General features: G+C 43.2%; 1 protein-coding gene across 9 annotated transcripts in view; it reads left to right on the forward strand.

Moving 5' to 3' along the window:
• Positions 1-24,062, forward strand: part of NCOA6 (nuclear receptor coactivator 6) — a 113,732-nt gene that overhangs the window by 79,413 nt on the left and 10,257 nt on the right. For 6 of the 9 annotated variants that reach the window (XM_017513676.2, XM_037733070.1, XM_037733042.1 and 3 more), the window contains 4 exons: positions 2,459-5,461; positions 9,001-9,069; positions 12,879-12,915; positions 18,985-19,133. In XM_017513676.2, the coding sequence (XP_017369165.1) occupies positions 2,459-5,461; positions 9,001-9,069; positions 12,879-12,915; positions 18,985-19,133 (3,258 nt within the window). Of the gene's footprint in view, positions 1-2,458; positions 5,462-6,875; positions 6,950-9,000; positions 9,070-12,878; positions 12,916-18,984; positions 19,134-24,062 lie in introns of those variants that run through there. The other 3 variants (XM_037733069.1, XM_037733075.1, XM_037733073.1) reach the window with 3 other exon arrangements.

The raw sequence follows: 24,062 nt of genomic DNA on the forward strand, positions 1-24,062 counted from the left end.
CAAGGCCAGCTGCCACAATATCTCTATACCTGGTTATCTTGGCCTGAGCAATGACTTGTAACTTTATTCCCCTATGACATGGTTGAAGATGCACAACCCTTCACACATAGGTTACTCTCCCCTGTATGTACAGAGGGTATGTTTTGTTTCTTCCTCACTAGTTATTTCAACTACTTTTTGGCATGAAAATGAAAGTGACATTATTTTAGGAATAAACTTCACTATACCCCTAATTTATGTATTTTAAAAGTGAATCTTAAAAAAAAAGCCAAATCCATCATGATGTCAATACTTTGTGTTATTTTATTACAAATTGTTTGGGCATACGATACTTCCCATCAGTGAGATGCAGCAGCATAGCTGAGACTGGGAGGTCATCAGTCTTTAGGGTATATGTCCAGAAGGCAATGTAAGCAGGAACATGCCTTCTTGCCTCAGATACTTCTGAACACTTCTTACGTGAATCCCAGGGATCTTTGTATACATTTATTGTCTTCTTTCTGCACACTGGGGGCCTGCAGGCTGTAATGGGTTTGAGTTGCTATGCAGTCTTAAACAAAAGTCCGAATTTAAATGCCTTTAAAGAGGGCATCTGCCCTGCAGTTTGGCACTGTTGACAGGACGCCTGCTGTCTTATACCAGTCCACTTCTATCCTCTACTATCTGCCCGGCCCCTAAAGGCATAGGAGTTTGCATTCCCTGAGTAATAAATTTTGTTTATGATTGTGTTATGGGCACTATGTGTGTCCTGGCTTTCCCTCTTCACCATTCTGTCATGTCAACCCCAATCTGTCTTATCATTAGTACCTTTTGGACTGCTGCCTCCAGCTTCTGGACTCTGTAGCAGCCATGTCCTTAACTGTTACTTTTGAGAGGCTGCTGTACTGTCTGTGCTGTCCTCTTTGGTATTTACTGTACTACCTGGTAGGCTGATTTTAAAGATAAAAGGCATCCATGTCATACCCCTGACATCAATGGGCTTTTGCAGAAATTATAATTTTCTTAATGTGGGAACCCCAGACTGAATGTGAAAAATAAGAACCCACTATATTTGACTATGTAGTTGAAAGGACAATTGAACCATAGAAATGCCATATTATTGGCTTTATAAAGGTCAAGAAGTTACTCAGGCCTAAAATAAAAAAGGATTTTTTTTAAAAAACCTTCAAAGCTGGATTCTACATATTGTATGCATTAATACCATGGGAATCTTTGGCCAGAAGACATTAATTAGCTATTGAGTACTGAGTCTGACCCAAAAAATTTGGTAGCTACATGAAAATGTTGAGTCAGCATTTCCTTTGACTGCCAGAGCCAATTGTTCTTATTCCTACACCTTCTTAAAACCTCTCTAATGTACTTTTCATGCAACAATGGAATAAATCTAGCTTGTGTAATTGGAATTGTATTCCATATATACCCAGCTGTATGCCCACTTTTTCCCACTGAACCACTGTTATTCTTGGTTTGCATATCTTTTTATCCTTTCTGATTGTCAGGTTTCTAAAATGCCAAGTAAAATCTTCACAAAAGAGAGAATCATTTGAGATGTTGCCCTCTGCATATCTAGAAGACATTGTCCTTCAGGTTTCTTTTCCCAAAATTATTTTTTATTCCTGAGGGCTATGCTTCTGCCTTGTTTTCCAGCTGTGGATTCATGGAAACTATTTCTCCAAATAGAGATTTGCATGTAAGAAAGTAAATGGAAATTAATAACACTTCAGTGCCCTAGTTTTATTTTCAGTGTGTATATCAGCTTCTGTTAGCTCCTACTGTTTACCAAACTGATTTACGTCTGAGGGGCAATTTTAATTCAGTTGGTTTCCCCCAAAGGATTAAGCCTCAAGGATGCGGCATAGTATATGGAGCCAATGAATTGGAATAATTTTAAATCTTTCTTAAGGAACTGAATCCTAGAATTTTATATTTTACTTCTGTTGAAAGAATAAAAAGGCTGTCTTCAATTCTGTTATTTTCAATAAAATCACATCTTTTAAAAAAATTATTCCTGTTCTAACAGAAGAAGTGAATCCTAAATGCTTTACTTCATTCACAAGTATTGATTATGTCTACATGAGACCTGAATCCTGGGTGGCCAGGCACTTGCTGTTGATGGAGTTTTTCTCATTTCATCTGAATGTTTGGCTGGTGATAGGCTCAGCCATTTTCAGTGCATAGCACAGAAAATCAGGCTGTTAGTACAGTCATGGTTCATCCAGACCCTGCACACCAAGGAGCTCTAGGTTTTTGATGCTTTGCGTTTTGCTTCTTAAGCACTGTGCCCCTTTTGCTTATATCACGTAATAGGGGGCTGCCCCATGCCACAGGAGTGGGCATGCCTGAGCTGTTTGTGCATAATCTGTGCCACCTAGATGAGTATTGCTTGGCTATACTCTAAAGGTAGCAACATTTTCTTGCTGAAAAATCTAACTTCCCTGATTTGGGGGGCTTGTTTTAGGTTATCCTTCTCAACCAGTTGAACAGAGGCCACTTCAGCAGATGCCTCCTCAACTCATGCAGCATGTGGCACCCCCACCACAGCCGCCACAGCAGCAGCCACAGCCACAACTGCCTCAACAGCAGCAGCCACCACCTGCCAGTCAGCCACAGTCACAGCAGCAGCAGCAGCAGCAGCAGCAACAGCAGCAGCAGCAGCAGCAGCAAATGATGATGATGCTCATGATGCAGCAGGATCCCAAATCAGTTAGGCTTCCAGTCTCTCAAAGTGTCCATCCTCCAAGGGGCCCCCTGAACCCTGACTCCCAGAGAATGCCCATGCAACAGAGTGGCAGTATGCCTGTCATGGTCAGTCTGCAAGGACCTGCCTCCGTGCCACCATCACCTGATAAACAAAGAATGCCAATGCCTGTGAATACTCCTTTGGGAAGCAATTCAAGGAAAATGGTCTATCAGGAGAGCCCGCAGAATCCTTCCAGCTCACCACTGGCGGAGATGGCCTCACTCCCTGAAGCAAGTGGCAGTGAAGCACCATCTGTCTCAGGAGGCCCAAACAACATGCCGTCACATGTAGTACTTCCCCAAAATCAGTTAATGATGACAGGGCCAAAACCTGGACCATCACCCCTTTCAGCAACTCAAGGTGCAACCCCCCAGCAACCCCCTGTAAATTCCCTGCCCAGCTCTCACGGCCACCACTTTCCAAATGTGGCTGCACCAACCCAGACATCTAGGCCCAAAACACCAAACAGAGCCAGCCCCAGACCCTATTATCCTCAGACACCCAACAACCGCCCTCCCAGCACAGAACCTTCAGAAATCAGTCTGTCACCAGAAAGACTCAATGCCTCCATAGCAGGACTTTTCCCTCCACAGATTAATATTCCTTTACCTCCTAGGCCAAATTTAAACAGAGGCTTTGACCAACAAGGCCTAAATCCAACAACTTTGAAGGCCATCGGGCAAGCACCTTCAAATCTTACCATGAATCCTTCCAATTTTGCTGCCCCACAAACTCACAAATTAGACTCTGTGGTAGTGAATTCTGGAAAGCAGTCTAATTCTGGAGCAACAAAACGGGCAAGTCCAAGCAACAGTCGCAGGTCTAGTCCTGGGTCCAGTAGGAAAACCACTCCAAGCCCTGGAAGGCAAAATTCAAAAGCCCCTAAACTTACTCTGGCCTCTCAAACAAATGCAGCCCTGTTGCAGAATGTGGAGTTGCCAAGAAATGTACTGGTCAGTCCCACTCCTCTGACCAATCCCCCTGTACCGGGAACCTTTCCTAACAACAGTGGGCTGAATCCTCAGAATCCTACTGTGTCTGTGGCTGCAGTTGGGGGTGTTGTTGAGGATAACAAGGAGAGCTTGAATGTGCCTCAGGACAGTGATTGCCAGAATTCCCAGGGTAGGAAGGAACAGGTAAACATTGAATTAAAAGCCGTCCCTGCCCAAGAAGTTAAAATGGTTGTCCCTGAAGATCAATCCAAAAAGGATGGGCAGCCTTCGGATCCTAACAAACTTCCCAGTGTCGAAGAGAACAAAAATTTGGTGTCTCCTGCTATGAGGGAAGCACCAACATCGTTAAGTCAACTTCTTGACAACTCTGGAGCTCCTAATGTGACGATTAAACCCCCTGTGCTTACAGATCTGGAAGTAACATCTCCAGTAGTTTCTGGGGAGGACCTCAAAAAAGCATCTGTCATTCCCACATTGCAGGATCCGTCTTCTTCTAAAGAACCCTCTAATTCCCTAAATTTACCTCACAGTAATGAGCCGTGTTCAACCCTTGTGCATCCCGAATTGAGTGAGGTCAGTTCTAACGTTGCACCAAGCATCCCTCCAGTAATGTCAAGACCTGTTAACTCTTCCTCCATTTCCACTCCCTTGCCCCCAAATCAAATAACTGTATTTGTCACTTCCAATCCCATCACAACTTCAGCTAACACATCAGCAGCTTTGCCAACTCACTTGCAGTCTGCATTGATGTCAACAGTCGTCACAATGCCCAACGTGGGCAGCAAGGTTATGGTTTCTGAGGGACAGTCAGCTGCTCAGTCTAATGCCCGGCCTCAGTTCATTACACCTGTCTTTATCAATTCATCTTCAATAATTCAGGTTATGAAAGGATCACAGCCAAGCACAATTCCTGCAGCCCCACTGACAACCAACTCTGGCTTGATGCCTCCCTCTGTTGCAGTTGTTGGCCCTTTACACATACCTCAGAACATAAAATTTTCTTCTGCTCCTGTACCGCCTAATGCCCCCTCCAATAGTTCTGCTCCAAACATACAGACAGGTCGACCTTTGGTCCTTAGCTCACGAGCCACCCCTGTTCAGCTTCCTTCCCCTCCTTGTACGTCTTCTCCAGTTGTCCCTCTTCATCCCCCTGTCCAGCAAGTGAAAGAATTTAATCCAGATGAGGCTAGCCCGCAGGTGAACACCTCAGCAGATCAGAACACTCTTCCTTCTTCACAGTCAACCACAATGGTTTCTCCCCTTTTGACTAATAGTCCAGGGTCCTCTGTCAACCGGCGAAGCCCAGTCTCGTCTAGTAAGGGCAAAGGAAAAGTGGACAAAATTGGCCAGATTTTGTTGACCAAGGCGTGTAAGAAAGTCACAGGCTCTCTTGAGAAAGGGGAAGAACAATATGGTGCAGATGGAGAGACTGAAGGCCAAGGGCTAGACACCACAGCTCCGGGGCTCTTGGGAACAGAGCAGTTATCCACAGAGCTGGACAGTAAAACCCCAACGCCCCCAGCACCCACTCTGCTAAAAATGACCTCTAGCCCCGTGGGCCCGGGCACTGCCTCAGCAGGACCCAGCTTACCTGGTGGTGCTCTCCCCACCAGTGTACGCTCGATAGTAACCACTCTGGTACCCTCCGAGCTCATCTCCGCCATACCGACCACAAAAAGCAATCATGGTGGCATAGCATCTGAGCCACTTGCGAGTGGCGTAGTGGAGGAGAAGGTGGGATCCCATCCAGAACTTCTACCCAGCATAGGTATGTACTTGGGGCTTCATCATCTCTTTATGTCAGTTTTTTGATGACCTAATCCCACAAGAGAAAGCATGACTCCATTTCTACTTGGAGGAAAGAGAATGGGCTAAATGGCAATAGCAGTAGTTTTATTTATTGAAAGTATGTTGGAAAATACACTTTTAAATCTCATGTTAAGTTTGCATTCATTAAAGAGAGCTAAGGGCCAGGCATGGTGGCTCACTTCTGTAATCTCAGCATTTTGGGAGGCCAAGGCGGGAAGATCACTTGAGGTCAGAAGTTCAAGACCAGCCTGGCCAACATGGTGAAACTCCATCTCTACTAAAAATACAAAAATTAGCCAGGCATGGTGGCACATGCCTGTAATCCCAGCTACTCGGGAGGCTGAGGCAGGAGACTTGCTTGAACCTGGGAGCAGAGGTTGCAGTGAGCCGAGATCATACCACTGCACTCTAGCCTAGGCAACAGAGTGAGACTCTGTCTCAAAAAAACAAAGAGAGCTAAGGCTCTCAAAGAGCTCCTGAAATAATGATACCTTTCCTTTATGTAAAAGTTCTCCATTTACAAGGAAGCATTTTTACATATGTTGTCTTGCATCATCTTTATGCCAACCTTGTCAGATATTCTTAACTCCATTGTATGGGTAAGAAGATTGAAGCTCAAAGAAGTTCAGTATTTGTTCAGAGTCTGTACTGTGAACCACCCATTTAACACTGTGCCTTAAGTATGAATGGCAGCTTCTGCAAATTCCCTTTACCATGGTGAAGATTCGCTCATGGCTTTCAGATCAGTCGGTCCTCATAGCCCCATTCTCATTGTACTCCATCTCAGGAACCATTGTTTTTTTGTCTGGGCTACTCCAGAGGGAAGCTGGAAGAAAACCAGTTTTCATAATAATGGACACAGTAGAAACAAAGTGGTCAAGAGCCAGTAGGCTTGGGTTGGTATTACAACACCAGCATTTAGCAGCTGTATGGGCTTGGACAAGTTACTTGACCACTCCAAACTTCGGTTTCCTCCTTTGTCGTGTGGAACAATAATAGTTTTAAGAATTCAACAAGGTAGTACATATAATATTCTTAGCATAGAACCTAGCACATTTATTATTCAATAAATAGTAAAAAATTGTTATTCCCAGTTTCTTTTTGATGTAATTTCTTTGTTGATTGGTGCATTCTATTTGTGTATATCTAGTTCAGGCTATTTCCTATGTACTGTTAAGATGGGCTAGTGATGGAAGCATAGGTATCCTTATAACTGCCCCTCCTTCCCTTCCCCCATATGTTAATCCTCCTGTGAGGCTTAGGTGAAGAAGCTCTGTTTCCCCAGAGTTGAGTCAGTCACTCACTGCTAGAGCTGGGAACGACCTGTGTGATATCCTAGGCCAGCTAATTAAGTGCCTATCTTATTTATGCAGCTAAAATGCTTCGAGTGCCTACCACTGAGTGGTAAGCACCCAGGAGGAGAGGCAGAAAGAACACAAACTTCAGGGTAAGATCAGAGTTCAAATTCTAGCCCATAGGTTCCTTAACCTCTCCTAAGCCATGTACTTCACTTGTAAAATGAAGATTGTAATTTCTGCCTTCCAGAATTTAGGATTCTGGCAGAGGACTCAATGAGAGGATTTGTCAAGTGGCCAACACACTGCCCCACACAGAGCTCTGGAAAGGTTAATTCCCCTTCTCTGCCTCTTCACCTCAGTGTTAGAGATATAGGGGCAGGATAAAGGCCTTCAAGGAGCTTGATGCTCTTACAGGAACAGTCGTCACAAAACTGGGTGCTCAGTGTATCTTGCTCTAGTTCTATTGGTATAGATGAACCTTAAGAATTAAAAGGGAACCTGGTATAAATTAAGTATATCCTTCACTATTAAATATTTCCATTTCTCCTTCTTTCAGGAGACTTTTTCCTCTGGTATCAAGAGAAAAATGATTAAGTAATTAAAAATTATTTTTATCTGGATCATATATTATACTAGAGAAACATGTAAGCCTTGAGGAGATGAACCAGCACTTGGAAAAAGTTCTCAGTTTTAGTAAGAACACTCACTTTGCTTATAAGTGATTGCTTCTATTCTTTTTCAAGTGGCTTCTGTGCTTTTACTTTGAAAATGTGAGAAATTGGCCAGGGGCAGTGGCTCACATCTATAATCTCAGCATGTTGAGGGGCCGAGGCAGGTGGATTGCTTGAGCCCAGGAGTTTGAGACCATCACAGGCAACATGGTGAAACCCTGTCTCTCCAAAAAAATAGGTAAAAATTAGCCAGGCATGGTGACATGCACCTGTGGTCCCAGCTACTCAGGAGGCTGACAGGGAGGATCGCTTGAGCCCAGGAGTCGGAGGTTGTGGTGAGCTGAGATCCTGCCATTGTATTCCAGCCTGGGTGACCAGAGTGAGGCTTCGTCTCAGAAGAAAAAAAAATTTTTTTTGAGAAATCAACACTGAAGTTAAGAGTAGAAGTTAAGATATAGTTTTAAGCTTTATCAGATAAGCATTTAAAATAAATTCTTAAATGAATAATTGACTGCTTTACTAAGCAGGAGGGAAGTACGCAAAATTCACAGTTTCCATAAGAGAGTAAAACGTATTGTTGCAGAGTTTATCTAGGATTTTAGACTGAGGTGTCAGGATGTGACTGTGGCATATCTGTGCCATAATCTTTACTATGTCTTCCAGGATAGTTCCCTTCTAGAGTGCATTATGTATTTTATTTTATTCCGTAAGGGCCTAAATTCTCTGAAGCCTGATTCTGATCTTTCTCCCTTTAATGTGCCTTCAGATTTTTCAACCTAGAATTGTTCACCCTTGCTTTGGACTTTTGTGGCACTTTATACTTTGTGACTCTTTCATATGACATCATAGTGCACTCAAGTGCATCACATGTATGTATCTTATCTTTAATACTAGACTGAGTTCCTGATGTGCAAGAGAATGTAGTTTGGTCTCTCAGGGTACCTGGCCCAGTGCCTTGCCCCTAGTAAGTTCTTTGCAACTATTTGTTAGATAAGTGTAACATATCGAATTGATTTATTTATTGTGTATGAATTGAATACCTGCTTTATACCCATCACTTTTGCTAAGTGTTGTAGAAAAGTACAAAATTATGTGACTATTTCCACTCTTAGATAGTATAGTCTTTAGGGAGTGAGACTAGATTTTTTAAATGCTGAGGAATGGTATAATTGTACCTCTATGGTTTGGGTTGCCTACTAAGGTATGCTTTGGGGCTTTTTCAAGTAGTGGTCAGAACCTGACCCCAAGAAGCAAAAAATATGAGTGCTATGTTCTTATAGCCATCTCCTTCCCTTATTATTATACATACAAAAAGGAAAAACATATACCCCTAAATGGTAGTCATTGGTACTGGGTGTTATGGTAATTAATTTTTTTAGTGAGTTTTAAAATGTGATTTTGAGGCCAATTTTAGGTACTGCCCTTTAAGAGTATACTGTTTCAGCAGTTACTTAGCCCTTGATTAGGTTAATGCTTTCTGTTTAGAAAAGAAAGTAAAAGGCCTGTAATTTTTTTTTTCCTTGTCTTAGCCCCATCACAGAATTTAGTCTCAAAGGAAGCTTCATCCACAGTACTGCAGGCCTCTGTTGCTAGACCAGGTAAGGTGTACTTTGGAAAAACTTCTTGGAGTGGGATGGATTACATGTGAAGAAACTATTGCTGTCCTCAACATCACATGTTCTTCTGCTAGGAAGTGGCTGGAAATATCTGATCTGTTTGCTTCAGAGCAGACTTTGGTTGAGTGGCAGAACTTGTGCATTTCTACTTGAGATTCTTTTCCCCTGACAAGCTTGCTCTCTTATGCATTCGTAGTGTCAGCTAGAGAACTCAAGAAGGGCATCTCAGTGCCCATTGTCTGCCACCCAGTCATGGGTTTCTATTGCGGAGTTTTCCCTGTTCTATGACCCTGGCACTCAAGATTGGCAGCTAAATAGCTGGCGTATGGTGACTTACTGAGTTGGCAAGCATTAATGCACTTTGTAGTTTTATTATCATGACAGTAGTGGAGTCTTGTTCAGAGAATCTCTGCCACAGTGTGGTAGCCATTCCTCCAGGAGGCAGAGTCATTTCAGTCATCTGTCGATGGCATTAAGTTTCTCCCCATGACCAATATATTGTAAATAGCATGAGGGATGATATTTCTGGAAGTAGGTGCCTATGGTAATCTGACAGATAACTGCTGTGGGATCAGGGTCAACTCAGAATACATGAGGATGATGGCAGTAACAGCCCTGTTTTGCCTTTATAGACTGTGGAAGCAGATCAGTATCACAGATGTGGTACAGTTTAGTCTCGCCTGGTTCTTTAGCACTGTAGATCATTGAGGGGTTAAAAAAATATATATGAATAATTCCCACAGAGGTAAGAATCTCATTGAAACTATAATTCACACATTTGACAAAGTAAGAAAAAACAATAGTAGCCATGCTTAATTTTGTGAATCTGAGCCAGTAAAAGTAAGGTATAATTTGCGATTATTTTAAAACCTGCTTCAGAATGCTACATCCTATGTAATGGATAGGACTTTCTACTGCACATTTTGAATAAAATCAGGCCTCTGAAAATAGTGTGTGAGCAAAAAACATTTCAGCCACCCAGATTCTTTCTTTGCCACCAATTGCCCACATGATACCTGACATTGTGTTGGATATTTGAGAAGGGTAGGGATGGAGTACCTTATTTAAAGGAGGGGTCATACAGCAAAATTCATTTTGGGTAAGAAAAGGCAAAACTATAAAGGGAAAGGGAATTCCATTTCCTGCCCCAACTTTACTCTAGAAAATAGGATTTAGCATATAATTTTCCCCCTTCTCAGAGTAATTGGCTGAAGAATCCTGTTCCTTTTTGAAGTTTGACGTAAATGAATCTCCTTATCCTTAACATACTCTCAGAGCCACTGATTACCTTCATCAAACCACATTGATCTCCACTTGTGAATCAGCAATGATAGTGTTAAAATTCCCAAAAGCATCAACCTTTTTCTGGTTTTAAAGGAGCAAACTAGGGCCGGGTGCGGTGGCTCACACCTGTAATCCCAGCACTTTGGGAGGCCGAGGCGGGCGGATCACCAGGTCAAGAGATCGAGACCATCCTGGCCAACACAGTGAAACCCCGTCTCTACTAAAAATATTTTTAAAATTAGCTGGGCGTGGTGGCACGCGCCTGTGGTCCCAGCTACTCTGAAGGCCGAGGCGGAAGAATCTCATGAACCCAGGAGGCGGAGGTTGCAGTGAGCTGAGATTGTGCCACTTCACTCCAGCCTGGTGACAGAACAAGACTCCATCTGAAAAAAAGAAAAAAAAAAAAAAAAAAAAAACTAGGTCAGGTGTGATGGCTCATGCCTGTAACCCCCACTTTGGGAGGATTCATTGAGCCCAGGGGTTCAAAACCACCCTGGGCAACATAGTAAAACCCCATCTCTACCAAAAAAAAAAACCAAAATTTTTTTTTAGATGAAGTTTCGCTCTTGTTGCCCAGGCTGGAGTGCACTGGCGAAATTTCATTTCACCGCAACCTCTACTTCCTGGGTTCAAGCAATTCTTCTGCCTCAGTCTCCCGAGTAGCTGGAATTACAGGCATGCACCACCACACCCAGCTAATTTTGTATTTTTTAGTAGAGATGGCGTTTCTCCATGTTGGTCAGACTGGCCTCAAACTCCTAACCTCAGGTGATCTGCCTGCCTCAGCCTTCCAAAGTGCTGGGATTACAGGCAAGAGCCACTACACCCAGCTTACAGAAAATGTTTAAAAATTAGAAAACATAAAAATAAAATAAAAAATTAGTTGGGCAAGGCATGCATGCCTGTAGTCTCAGCTACTTGGGAGGCTGAGGTGGGAGGATCACCTGACCCCAGGAGGTTGAGGCCGCATTGAGCTGTGATCCCACTGCGCTCCAGCCTGGGAGACACAGTGAGATTGTCTCAAGAAAAAATACAAATAGGCTGAGCATGGTCTCAGCAACTCCGGAGGCTGAGGCAGGAGAATTGCTTGAACCCGGGAGGTGGAGGTTGCAGTGAGCCAAGATCACACCACCGCACTCCAGCCTGGGGGACAGAGTGAGACTCTGTCTCAAAAAAATAAAAAAACAGGATGAGCACCTCTTTTGACTTGAGTCATTTTCATTTTTGAGCACACATTACCTGAGTTTATATGTTCCAGCCAAGCCAGCAAAGTAGCAGAGACTCAGTGAATTGGTGTCTATTTCCTGTGGATGGGTTTTCAGGCTTTGTGAGTATAAATACAAGAGGCTAACGAGCAGTGAGAAGCAAAGATTCCCTTCCACTAGCACCTTGCATTAAAGGCAGAGTAGCCCAACCTCCTTACATGGAAGGCTGTATCAACATGATCTTCATAGCAATAATAATAGCTAATAACATTGAGTTATGACTAAGTGCCAGGTATCATACTAAAATTTTTATGTGCATTATTTCATCTTAACTTTGAAGTGGGTAATGTGGTTATTCTCATTTTTTTAGATAAGGCATTGAGCACAGAGATGTCAGATAATTTACCCAAGGTCACATGGCTAATAAGCAATGAAGTCAAAAATTTGACCCAGGCACTCTTACTTCATTGCCTTTAAGATTACCATGTAATTAGTAGAGTAGGTTAGACATGTACACTGAGTAATGAGGTGCTGAATTCTCTCAATGGGGGAACAGGTATAAGGCTGTGGGAGGCCAAAGGCAGGATAGATCACTGCTATCTGGTACATCAGGGAAGGCTTTTGGAAAAGATGGAACTACCTAAAGGCACATAATAGAGAAAGCAGATGTTTTTCTGCTGGTGCTGAGAAAGAAGTACGTAGTAAACCCAGAGGGTGCTCATTGATGCAAAACCCTGCTAGACAAATTACTGAGATTTTCCTTTCTTGAAGGGCATTGCTGGGAGGTTGAGAAAGGAATAGAATGGGGTCTAAAGGCAATATATGAAAGCAAAGCACTATGCCCTCTAAAACTCAGAGAGGAAGTCCTTTGGAGGAGAATGCATCCTTAATGGATATTCAAGACATATTTTAAGATTGCTTTTTTTTTCTTTTAAATAAGGGCCAAGAAGGTAGACATTTTTTAAAATGAAAACAGTCTGTTCCACATGAGAGGAAGAGACTTATTTACTAACCTAGTTGTAACTGAATGAAATATAAACGAGGAAAGGTGAACTTAGTTCTCTTAATCCAAACAGGTTGTTTCACAGTGTGGAGTAGAAATAAAAATAGACCAAGTGTCTTATGTCTCAAACAAACCAAGTTGTGTCTGTGCCAGCTTTGTCTCCATACCATGTAGGGTGAGAATCCTGCTGGGCACAGGGACACTTTAGCCTAAATAGGGCATTGAGAATTCTTGTAGACTCCTAGCTTCTCTCTGTGGCAGCCCCCACATTTCATTTCTGTTCTTTACATTTTTTACAGAGCTGGAGGTAAATGCTGCTATAGTCTCCGGACAAAGGTAAGATGATCATTTCTGCAGACATAGCATGAACACAGCATAAGCCTCTTTGAAAGGTATCAGCTTTCTCAGTCTTTAAACCTCTCCTCACCTTATCCTTTTCCTTCACTCTTGCCCCAGTCTGTTTTTACTGCCCACGTAGAGAGCTGTCATGAGTCCTAATCCCTCAGAGGTAACATTTCTGTTAATAAAACTTGGAGACTAAGTTTCTACCTTTTATGGTTGTTTTCAAAACTGAATGAGATAACACGTTCAATACTCAGCACAGTGAGGAAATAGTAAATGTTCAATATATGGGAGCTGTTGTTACCATTGACATTAACATTAATAATAGTCCTTGCAACTGTATTCTAAAGAACAGTTGTTTGATCCTCAAGGCGAGAGGAGAAACTCAGGCAGGATCTGACCCAAAACCTGTGTTTTTTTTCTGTTACATTGTGCTGCTCCACATAACCCTACAAAATGAAATACGTCTATGGCTTCAACTTCATTAGCTCTATGGAGAGGAGTATTACCATTTTCCAAAAGTCAACGCCTTTTTTGGAGACAGAGTCTTACTATGTCACCCAGGCTGGAGTGCAGTGACACAGTCTGGGCTCACTGCAGTCTCCACCTCCGGGGTTCATGCAATTCTCTTGCCTCAGCTTCCCGAGTAGCTAGAATTACAGGCATGTGCCACTACGCCGAGCTAATTTTTGTATTTATAGTCGAGACAGGGTTTCACCATGTTGGCCAGGCTGGTCTTGAACTCCTAACCTCAAGTGATCCACCCATCTCGACCTCCCAAAGTGCTAGGATTACAGGCATGAACCACCAAGCCCAGCCTTGCCTGTTTTAGGGTAGGAATGTACTGAATAATATTTTAAAGAATTTCTCATAATTGTACAGCAACTTCATAAAACACTTTCACAATAGTTTTTTCATTTAATCTTCATATCATTCCTGTGAGGAGGTAACAGCCAACATTTATTTGATTGTTGCTCCATGCCTGCATCCTTAATAAATTGGGCTACAAGTGCCCTAAGTGTACTATCTCATCTAATTTTCACAGTATCTATTAGGAAAATAAATTCTGTCTTATAGATGAGCAATCTGAAGCTCAGGAAGGTTAACTAAATTGCCCAAGGTCACAGAGTTAGTAAATGGTGAAGGTTAGATTCAAACCCAAGCCTTCTGACATTTAACCTAGGTATTGCAACAGACAAGATGGTACTTACAGATCAAGAGTCTAGAACAAGGCCGGATGCGGTGGCTCACGCCTGTAATCCCAGCACTAAGGCAGGCAGATCATTTGAGGTCAGGAGTTTGAAATCAACCTGGCCAACATGGTAAGACCCTGTCTCTAATAAAAATACAAAAATTACCCAGGCATGGAGGCGCATGCCTGTAATCCCAGCTACTTGGGAGACTGAGGCAGGAGAGTCACTGGAACATGGGAGGCAGAGGTTGCAGTGAGCTGAGATCGCACCACTGCACTCCAGCCTGGGCGACAGAGTGAGACTCTCTCCAAAAAAAAGAGAGAGAGAAAGGAAGGGAAGGGAAAAGGGAGGAGTGGAGGAAAGAAAGAGAAAAGAGATTCTAGAGCACCTGAGCTCAGTGGCTCATACTTATACTCCCAACACTTTGGGAGGCTGAGGTAGGCAGATGGCTTGAGCCCAGGAGTTACATAGTGAAACCCTGTCTGTACAAAAAATTAGCTGGGCATGGTAGTGTGTGCCTGTAGTCCCAGCTACTTGGGAGGCTGAGGTGGGAGGATCACCTGAGCTCAGGGAGGTCGAGATTGAAATGAGCCATAGTCGTGCCCAGTGTACTCCAACCTGAGCAACAGAATAAGACTCTATCTCAAAAAAAAAATAAAAAATAAAAAAAAAAAAAAAAAAAAAAAAAAAAAAAGTCTAGAACATAGAACATTAAATAGCATAGTCAATAAATGCATAGGTAAGACTTGACCCCTGGTTCATCTCATTCCAAATTCATTGCTACTCCTACTATACCACTCTGCCTGTCTGCTTTTATTTGGATTGGGCTAATGTTTGAACTCGTCTGCATTTCTCAAGCATACACCAGCATTTTGTCTAGAGAAAGAAGCTAATCAGACCAAAAATATTTTTGGGATATTTGTTTCCAGAGATACCTGAGCATTGACCATACAGGATAGTCTTGCTGTGGCTTTTGTTTTGCCAGGAGAAAGAGACACTTTCATTAGGAATCATCTAGCCAGGTGCAGTGGCTCATGCCTGTAATCCCAGCACTTTGGGAGGCCAGGGAGGGAGGACTGCTTGAGCTTAGGAGTTGCCCAGCCTGAACAACATAGTGAGACCCCATCTCTAAAAAAAAAAAAAAAAAAATTAATAAAATCTTAGCTAGTCATAGTGGCACTCACCTGTAGTCCCAGCTACTCAGGAGGCTAAGGTAGGAGGAGCACTTGAGTCTGGGAGGTCAAGGCTGCAATGAGCCATGATTGCACCACCCACACCCCAGTCTGGGGGACAGAGTGACATTCTGTCTCAAAAAAAAAAAAATTTTTTTTTAAAAAAGAATCTTCTTTCCTCAGAAGCTTTAAGCATTGTCGTTGTCTGGGCTCCTAGCCAGAAAGCTATCTTCACCACCTCTAAAAGGAAGTGTAAATTCCCCTGACTTGTAATTCTACCCCACCTCCAGCCTCAACTCTCCTTGACTTACCTTGGCTTGTGGTTGAGTGTGGGGCAGCTGTTATACATAATGCTATGGGAGTGAACAGTGTGGCCCAATTCCCAGCCATAGTGCTACTAGAAAAGGGTCCTCTGGCAGGAGTGAACAGTGGAAGGGTAGGGATAGTTGACAATCAGATTATGGTCTGTGTCCTTAAGAAACTCACAGTCTAGTTGACGGCACAAAACATTAAAATAGAACATGATGTACAATCTGATGTGTGCTCTAGAATGCCAGATAGAGACTAGGAACCCAAAAGACAAAAGAGTCAACTCTACTTGGGAAATGAGGTCATGGAAGACTTCCCAGAAGAGGCAGCCTTTTGACCAGTTTTGTTTTGTTTTGTTGCATTATTTTTGTTACATACTTTGTAAGCAAATTTAATTTTCTAAAGAAATTTTTTTCTAATCATTTTAATATGCATTTTTAAACCATGAAAGTAGTAAAAAGTTTATTAAAGAAAATCAGAAATTTAGATCAGAGAATTACAAAGAAGAAAATAACCCACCAGTAAACCAGTATTCCTACAACTCAACAATATTCACTGTACATATATTTTAGTTCATCTGCTTCTAGTCTTTTTCAACACAGTATCCACCCAGATATATTGTCAGATTTATGTGTATAGGGCCGGGCATGGTGGCTCATGCCTGTAATCCCAGCACTTTGGGAGGCCAAGACAGGTGGATCATTTGAGGTCAGGAGTTCAAGACCAGGCCAGCCAACATGGTGAAACCCGTCTTTACTAAAAATACAAAAATTGGCCAGACGCGGTGGCTCACACCTGTAATCCCAGCACTTTGGGAGGCTGAGGCAGGTGAATCAACGAGGTCAAGAGATCAAGACCATCCTGGCCAACATGGTGAAACCCCATCTCTACTAAAATACAAAAATTAGCTGGGTGTGGTGGCCCACACCTGTAGTCCCAGCTACGCAGGAGGCTGAGGCAGGACAACTGCTTGAACCCAGGAGGTGGTGGTTGCAGTGAGATTGCGCCACTGCACTCCAGCCTGGCACCTGGCAACAGAGCAAGACTCTGTCTCAAACAAAACAAAACAAACAAACAAAAATTAGCTGGGTGTGGTGGTGCATGCCTGTAATCCCTGCTGCTTTGGAGGCAGACAGGAGAATTGCTTGAACCTGGGAGGCAGAGTTTGCATCGGGCCGAAATCATGTCACTGCACTCCAGCCTGGGGGACAGAGTAAGACTCCATCTCAAAAACAAACAAAAAAAAATTTATGTGTATAAAGCTCATATTTATTCATATCTAGTTACATATATAAAACAATGAAAATGGGATTATACTGTTCATTATGTTGTTAAGTTTTTCCCATTTGGTAATGTGTTATGAACAATTTTTGTCATTAAATAGTCTACAACATGATTTTTCATGACTCCGTATGGGTGCCATGTTTTAGCCAACTTAATCTACTATCATTAGGCATTTAGGTCTTCTGTTTTCACTAATACAAATAAAATGTTTTAACTTCCTTATGTGTAGAGCTCTGTAGAAAGATGTATTTCCTTAGGGACCTAGAAATGGGATTGCTGAGTTAAGGGTTACACCAGAGTTTCTCAGCCTCAACATTATTGACATTCTGGGCATTCTGGGCCAGATAATTGTTTGTTGTATGGGGCTTATGTTTAGTGGCATCCCTGGCCTGTACCCAAAAGATGCCAGTAGCACCCCTCTTCCCAAGTTGTGACAATCAAAAATGTTTCCAGACGTTGCTGACTGTCCCCTAAGAGGCAAAATTGCCTCCTTTTGAGAACCACTGGGTTACACAATTTATACTGCAATTAGGAGTGTATGAAAATGTTTTTGTTCCTGTATCCTCAGTAACAGTGAATATTACCAATTTTAAATCATCATATACTAAGAAAAGGGGGTTGGGGTGGGGACAATCAATATACCTAGCAGTATATCATGAATTATTCCCATACTGTGGCTTCTAATATGCTGTTATCTAACCGTACCAGGATCATTAGTAAATGCAAATATATGTTAATTTCCTAGGCTTATATATACTATTTTGAGTTAGTAGCAATTTGCAGACATATTAAAAACCTTTTTCATGATTCTAAAAAATTACAAAATCAACATTTAATTTTTGTATTTTATAATTTTTTTTTTTTTTTTTGAGACAAAGTCTCACTCTGTCACCAGGCTGGAGTACAGTGGCACAATCTTGGCTCGCTGCAACCTCCGCTTCATGAGTTCAAGCGATTCTCCTGTCTCAGCCTCTCGAGTAGCTGGGACTACAAGTGTGTGCCACCACCAGCTAGTTTTTGTGTTTTTAGTAGACACAAGTTTTCACCATGTTGGCCAGGATGGTCTCGATCTCTGACCTCATGATCCACCCACCTTGGCCTCCCAAAGAGCTGGGATTACAGGCGTGTGCCACTGCATAGCCATAATCTTTTATTATTTATTTATTTATTATTTTTTTTGAGACAGAGTCTTGCTCTGTTGCTAGGCTGGAGCACAGTGGTGCAGTCTCAGCTCACTGCAACCTCTGCCTCCTGGGTTCAAGTAATTTTTCCACCTCAGCCTCCCAAGTAGCTGGGACTACAGGCGTGTGCCAAATGCCCAGCTAATTTTTGTATTTTTAGTAGAGACGGGGTTTCACCATGTTGGCCAGGATGGTCTCGATCTCCTGATCTCGTGATCCACCCACCTTGGCCTCCCAAAGTGCTGGGATTACAGGTGTGAGCCACCGCGCCCAGCCAATCTTTTAATTTTTGAAGAGGAATATTCCTACCTTAAGAAAATGGGTGAGGGGCCAAGTGCAATGGCTCACACCTGTAATCCCAGCACTTTGGGAGGCTGAGATGGGTGGATCACTTGAGGTCGGGAGTTCAAGACCAGCCTGGCCAGTGTGGTCAAACCCCACCTCTACTGAAAAGACAAAAATTAGCAGCTGTGGTGGCACATGCCTATAGTCCCAGCAACTCAGGAGGCTGAAGCCGGTGAATTGCCTGAACCCAGGAGGTAGAGGTCAGTCACAGTGAGCTGAGATGGTGCCACTGCACTCCAACAGCATGAGGCTCTGTCTGAAAAAGATAAGAAAATGGTTGAGGAAGTTTGGGAAGTTTTGTTCCAAGTTTTTTATGTCTTTTACCAGTTTTTCTACAATTTCACCAACATTATGCTTTACTCTTTTATTTTGACTAATGCAGTAAGCTAGATTCACTTTTAAACTCCCAGTAATATAGAAAGCAATAGTGCTTATTGTTCCAGGTTGAACTCCTTTCTCTCCAGAATAACTATGTAGTTCTTAGTCTCCTACTTTATGAATGAAATTATCTGAAGAGCCCATTTTTTATGTGGCCTGATTCCCTCACCTCCTTGGAAACTTTTTGCTTCCCTCTGTCAGCAGTGAGCCCAAAGAGATAGTTGAAAAGTCCAAAACCCCGAGCCGAAGAAACTCCCGAACTGAAGAACCAACTGTGGCTTCTGAAAGTGTGGAAAATGGACATCGTAAACGATCTTCTCGACCTGCTTCAGCCTCCACCTCTACTAAAGGTTAGCAGTGGGATGTGGGTGCTATTTGTGGGTCAAATAGAGGAATAGAGTCCTTATCACAGTGGCAGAAGACTTTGTCCTTCATCTTTGCTTCTATTCACGAAGCATGTCAGGTGTCTTTGTCTTCTACTACTTGTTTGGTCTTTCCTTTATTCATTTAACTATATGTTTTCTGTGTGTGTACACAAAAGCAACAAGCACTGCTGGAAAAAAGAACATAATTGGGCAGATTTGTTCCACTGGTTTTTTTGTTTGTTTTTGTTTGGTTGGTTTTTTGTTGTTGTTGTTTTGTTTTGTTTTTTTGAGACAGGGTCTCACTTTGTTGCCTGGGCTAGAGTGCAGTGTCACAATCACAGCTCATTGCAGCCTCAAATTCCTAGGCTCAAGTAATCCTCCTACCTCAGCCTTCCAAAGCTGGGATTACAGGGATGAGCCACCACACCTGGCCTTGATTCCACTTTATTTTTTTGAGATGGAGTCACATTCTCTTGCCCAGGCTGGAGTGCAGTGGTGTGATCTCTGCTCACAGCAACCCCGCCTTCTGGGTTCAACTGATTCTCCCGCCTCAGCCTACCAGGTAGCTGGGATTGCAGATGCATGCCACCATGCCCAGCTAGTGTTTCTGTTTTTAGTAAAGACAGGGTTTCATCATGTTGGCCAGGCTGGTCTCAAACTCCTAACCTCAAGTGATCTGCCCACCTTGGCCTCCCAAAGTGCTGGGATTACAGGCTAAACCACCATGCCCAGCTGATTCCACTTTAAATTTATTATCACCCACTTCACATAGGTCTTGAATATGGCCCAGGTATCTTTCTTTTTTTTTTTTTTTTTTTTTTTTTGCATGCACTTGGGGCATAGGCCCAGGTATCTTTCATGTTTCCATGGTCAACTCCCTTTCTCATTCTCTACTCTTTTTAAACCTCTAGTATAGACTTATATAGTCCATACTTCTTCTACTACCTCTTGGTGGAACCCTTACCTCTTCACAGAGAAAATAGAATTCCCTCAGCTTCCCACTACCGAGAAATAAATCCACAGTATCCTCCTTTGCACTTACTGTAATAGAGCAGCTGTCCTTCCTCAAGTCTAAGGCTGGTTCCTCCATCCGTGCCTTTTATCCTATCTCTTCCGACCTTTTCAAGAACTTTACCCTGTGAGTGTTCTCTGTTGACTACTATCTCCTTTTGTATTAACTCTTCCCTTGGGTTCTGTTACCAAGAACTCTCTGTTATTTTCTGCTACCACCTCTCCAGCTGCTCCTTCTCAGTCTCCCTTCCCAGCCATTAGATGGTGACCTTCCTCAGACTTTGATCCTGAGTCACCTTTTCTCTTCAAATTTGTAATTTCTTTCTTTTTTTTTTTTTTTTGAGACGGAGTTTCGCTCTTGTTACCCAGGCTGGAGTGCAATGGCGCGATCTCGGCTCACCGCAACCTCCGCCTCCTAGGTTCAGGCAATTCTCCTGCCTCAGCCTCCTGAGTAGCTGGGATTACAGGCATGCGACACCATGCCCAGCTAATTTTTTGTATTTTTAGTAGAGACGGGGTTTCACCATGTTGACCAGGATGGTCTCGATCTCTTGACCTCGTGATCCACCCGCCTCGGCCTCCCAAAGTGCTGTGATTACAGGCTTGAGCCACCGCGCCCGGCCTGTAATTTCTTTCTAATGGATCTCAGTCATGCACCTCTTCTTTAGTTACAACCTTTCACAGATGACTTGCAAATTTGTATTTCTCTTTCTAATACAGACCCCTAGAGATCTTAGACAACTGTTTGCACATCCTTATTGGAACCTCAGACTCAACATGTCTAAAACCAAACTTGTGATTTTTACCCCCAACACTCAGGTCCTCTGCCATTGTTCTCCATCTCAATAAATGGCACCACCATCTATCCATTAGGCAAGTCAGTCCTCCTTGATACCCCTCTCCCTCACCCTTATATCAAATTCACCACAAAAAAACTGCCCATTTTATCTCAGATGGCCCTTTTCCATCTTCATTACTACCCACTAGCTTAAAACCCTTCAATGATTTACCATTTTAATTAGGATTCAAGTTCGAAAGCTTCAACCTAGCCCACAAGCTTCTGTGTGGTCTTGGCCCTGTCATCTCCCATCCTCATCCCACTCCCCTTGGCAGCTTTTGGACATGCTGTCCTCATTCCTCTCATCACAGGCCACAGGCCTGTACATTTGTGGCAGCTCCTGCAGGAAGTGCTCTTCCCTCTTCCCACCCCTCTTCTCCTTAACTTCCCAACCTTGCTACTTACTTAGCTCAGTTCTCACTGTGGTGGGGAATCACAGCACCAGATGCTTCTTTGTAACACCACAGCTATAACTTTATGTCAGTTTGTGGCATAGGTAATTAGTATGTATACTCGGTTAGGGCAGGAGATGATGTCTGATTTTGCTCGCCACTGTATCCCTGGTGCCTAGTATGGTGCCAAATACAGAGATATACCAATCAGTAATAATCAGATGAATAACCATCAAATATGTATTAAATACTTACTACATGTCAGTCCCTGAGGTTGTAATAGTGAAAAGACAGAGTCTTAGCCAGGCACAGTGGCTCACACCTGTAATCCCAGGATTTTGGGAGGCCAAGGTGGGTGGATCACCTGAGGTCAGGAGTTCGAGACCAGTCTGACCAACATGGCGAAACCCTGTCTCTACTAAAAAATTAGCTGGGTATGGTGACGAGCACCTGTAATCCCAGCTACTCAGAAGGCTGAGGCAGGAGAATTGTTTGAACCTGGGAGGTAGAGGTTGCAGTGAGCTGAGATTGTGCCATTGCACTCCAGCCTGGGTGACAGAGCGAGACTCCGTCTCAAAAAAAAAAGTCTCTTGTCTTCACCACATTGAAAGATGAATTCAATATTCTGTGTTAAGTGTTAAATGTTAAATGCTATGATAGCAAAATTACCTGGCATTGTAAGAGCATATAGCTGGGATGCCTTGTTCTTCAAGTCAGAAGGCTTTCTGGAAAAAAATGACATTTAAGCTGAGACCTGAAAAATTAGGAGGCAGTGACCAGATCATTCTCTTAGGAAATGTGCTGAGCTTGAGTAGTTCAGTTTGGATAAGGTAGGAGCTGGGATCCTGGCTGAGTACCTGATAGGAGGAGGACTGCTGAGAAATGGTCAAGTACCAGTGGGATCCCAGCCTAAAGACCGGGCAGATTCTGGTGTACCCACACTGGACACTGGACACGGATCTGAAGACTCAGCTGCTGTTGGCAGGTTATGTCTCTAGGCAAGAATGTCACGATGCTTCACAAGAGCCTCTGGGAGTAGGCCACAGGTCATATACAGGTAAAATTGAGGTATAGAATGTACCATCACCATACTCAGCCTGCTGGAGAGTTAGGGAGCGAGGGTGAAAGGGGCCTTCTTTCTTTTCCAGGAATACTGTATACACCACAATCAGGGTCCTCTTAGGTTCCCCCACTTTAGGTGGAGAAATGAAGCCAATAACTTCCTTCCTTCTCCCTGGGAATCATCTCTAGGCAGAAACTAGTTTGGAAGGAAGCATACTTTTCAGCATATTGAAGTACTAAACTTAGAGCATAAAAGGGGGCCAGGCGCAGTGGCTCACACCTGTAATCCTAGCACTTTGGGAGGCCGAGGTGGGCAGATCACGAGGTCAGGAGATCAAGACCATCCTGGCTAACATGGTGAAACCCCGTCTCTACTAAAAATACAAAAATTAGCCGGGCATGGTGGTGTCTACCTGTAGTCCCAGCTACTTGGGAGGCTGAGGCAGGAGAATCACTTGAACTCTGGAGGCGGAGGTTGCAGTGAGCTGAGATCCTGCCACTGGACTCCAGCCTGGGTGACAGAGTGAGACTCTGACTCAAAAAAAACAAGAAAAAAGGAACATGCCTGGAGTTCTGTGGGAAGATCTGCTTCCCCTCAGTTCTGCATGTTCTTGTAGCCTTTCATTCTCCCAAAGGAGCAAGGTCTTCTAGGCTATAGAATATGGTATATAATTACCTTTAAAGCAGGGAAAAGGTATTAGCCTTTAAAGATATCACACACCAGATCTTTGGAACCTTGACCTCAGCCCAGAGCCTCAAGGTACTAAAGGTGTTATTTACAGGGCACCAGAAAGAATCTAAGAAGCAGCTGGGACAGTTAAGAAGAGATGCTCAGATTAGAACCACTCTGTAGAGAACTACCAGCCAAGAAAAGATGGAAAGCTAGAACCTGTTTTAGGGGGTGTTAGGGATGGGGAATAAGCCTGTACACTTAAACTGGACATTGTCCCAAGGTGGTAGTGGTGATGTTGGAATGCCTGGCACATCCACGTTTTGAGGCTTAGCAGGTGGCTTAGAAGAGGGGCATAATGATTCTCAGGCTTTGTGCTCTTGCATAGAGAGGTGTTAAATGTCTCCCTAAAGAATGGCATAGCTAAAAAGATTTTTAAAAAATAAAAAAGAATGGCATAGCTCTGGCCAGTCCCTGGAATCACAGTCATGTATAGGTCTCCACATCAGTCTCAAGACCTCAGGCCATCATTCTCTAACTGTCCCTGGTTAAGTTACCATGTATGAGTAAAAAACATACTCAGTTCTCCTGCTGTACTCTCACAACATGCTTCCGACACCAGATGTAAGGTGTTTTATCCCCACGCATCAAGCAAGCAATCAGTTCTGCCTCAGATACCAGCTGGGTGTCCTCCAATTCATTTCTGACACTATCTGCCTAGAGATAGTATCAGATCCCACAGGTTGAGGGCTCAATTCCACAGGACTGCTGCCCACTCCCAGTGCCAGGCACAAGCCCCAGGTTGTTTTACCTGAGCTTCTGACCAGCTGGCTAAAAACTGGAGTTTCCATGAACCTCTTCTAACCAGGTTCAGTTAATTTGCTAGAGTGACTCACAGAACTCAGGGAAACATATTTACCAGTTTATTATAAAGCTTTTTT

This window comes from Cebus imitator, unplaced genomic scaffold (genome assembly GCF_001604975.1).
Source record: "Cebus imitator isolate Cc_AM_T3 unplaced genomic scaffold, Cebus_imitator-1.0 Scaffold18, whole genome shotgun sequence".
Classification (NCBI taxonomy): domain Eukaryota; kingdom Metazoa; phylum Chordata; class Mammalia; order Primates; family Cebidae; genus Cebus; species Cebus imitator.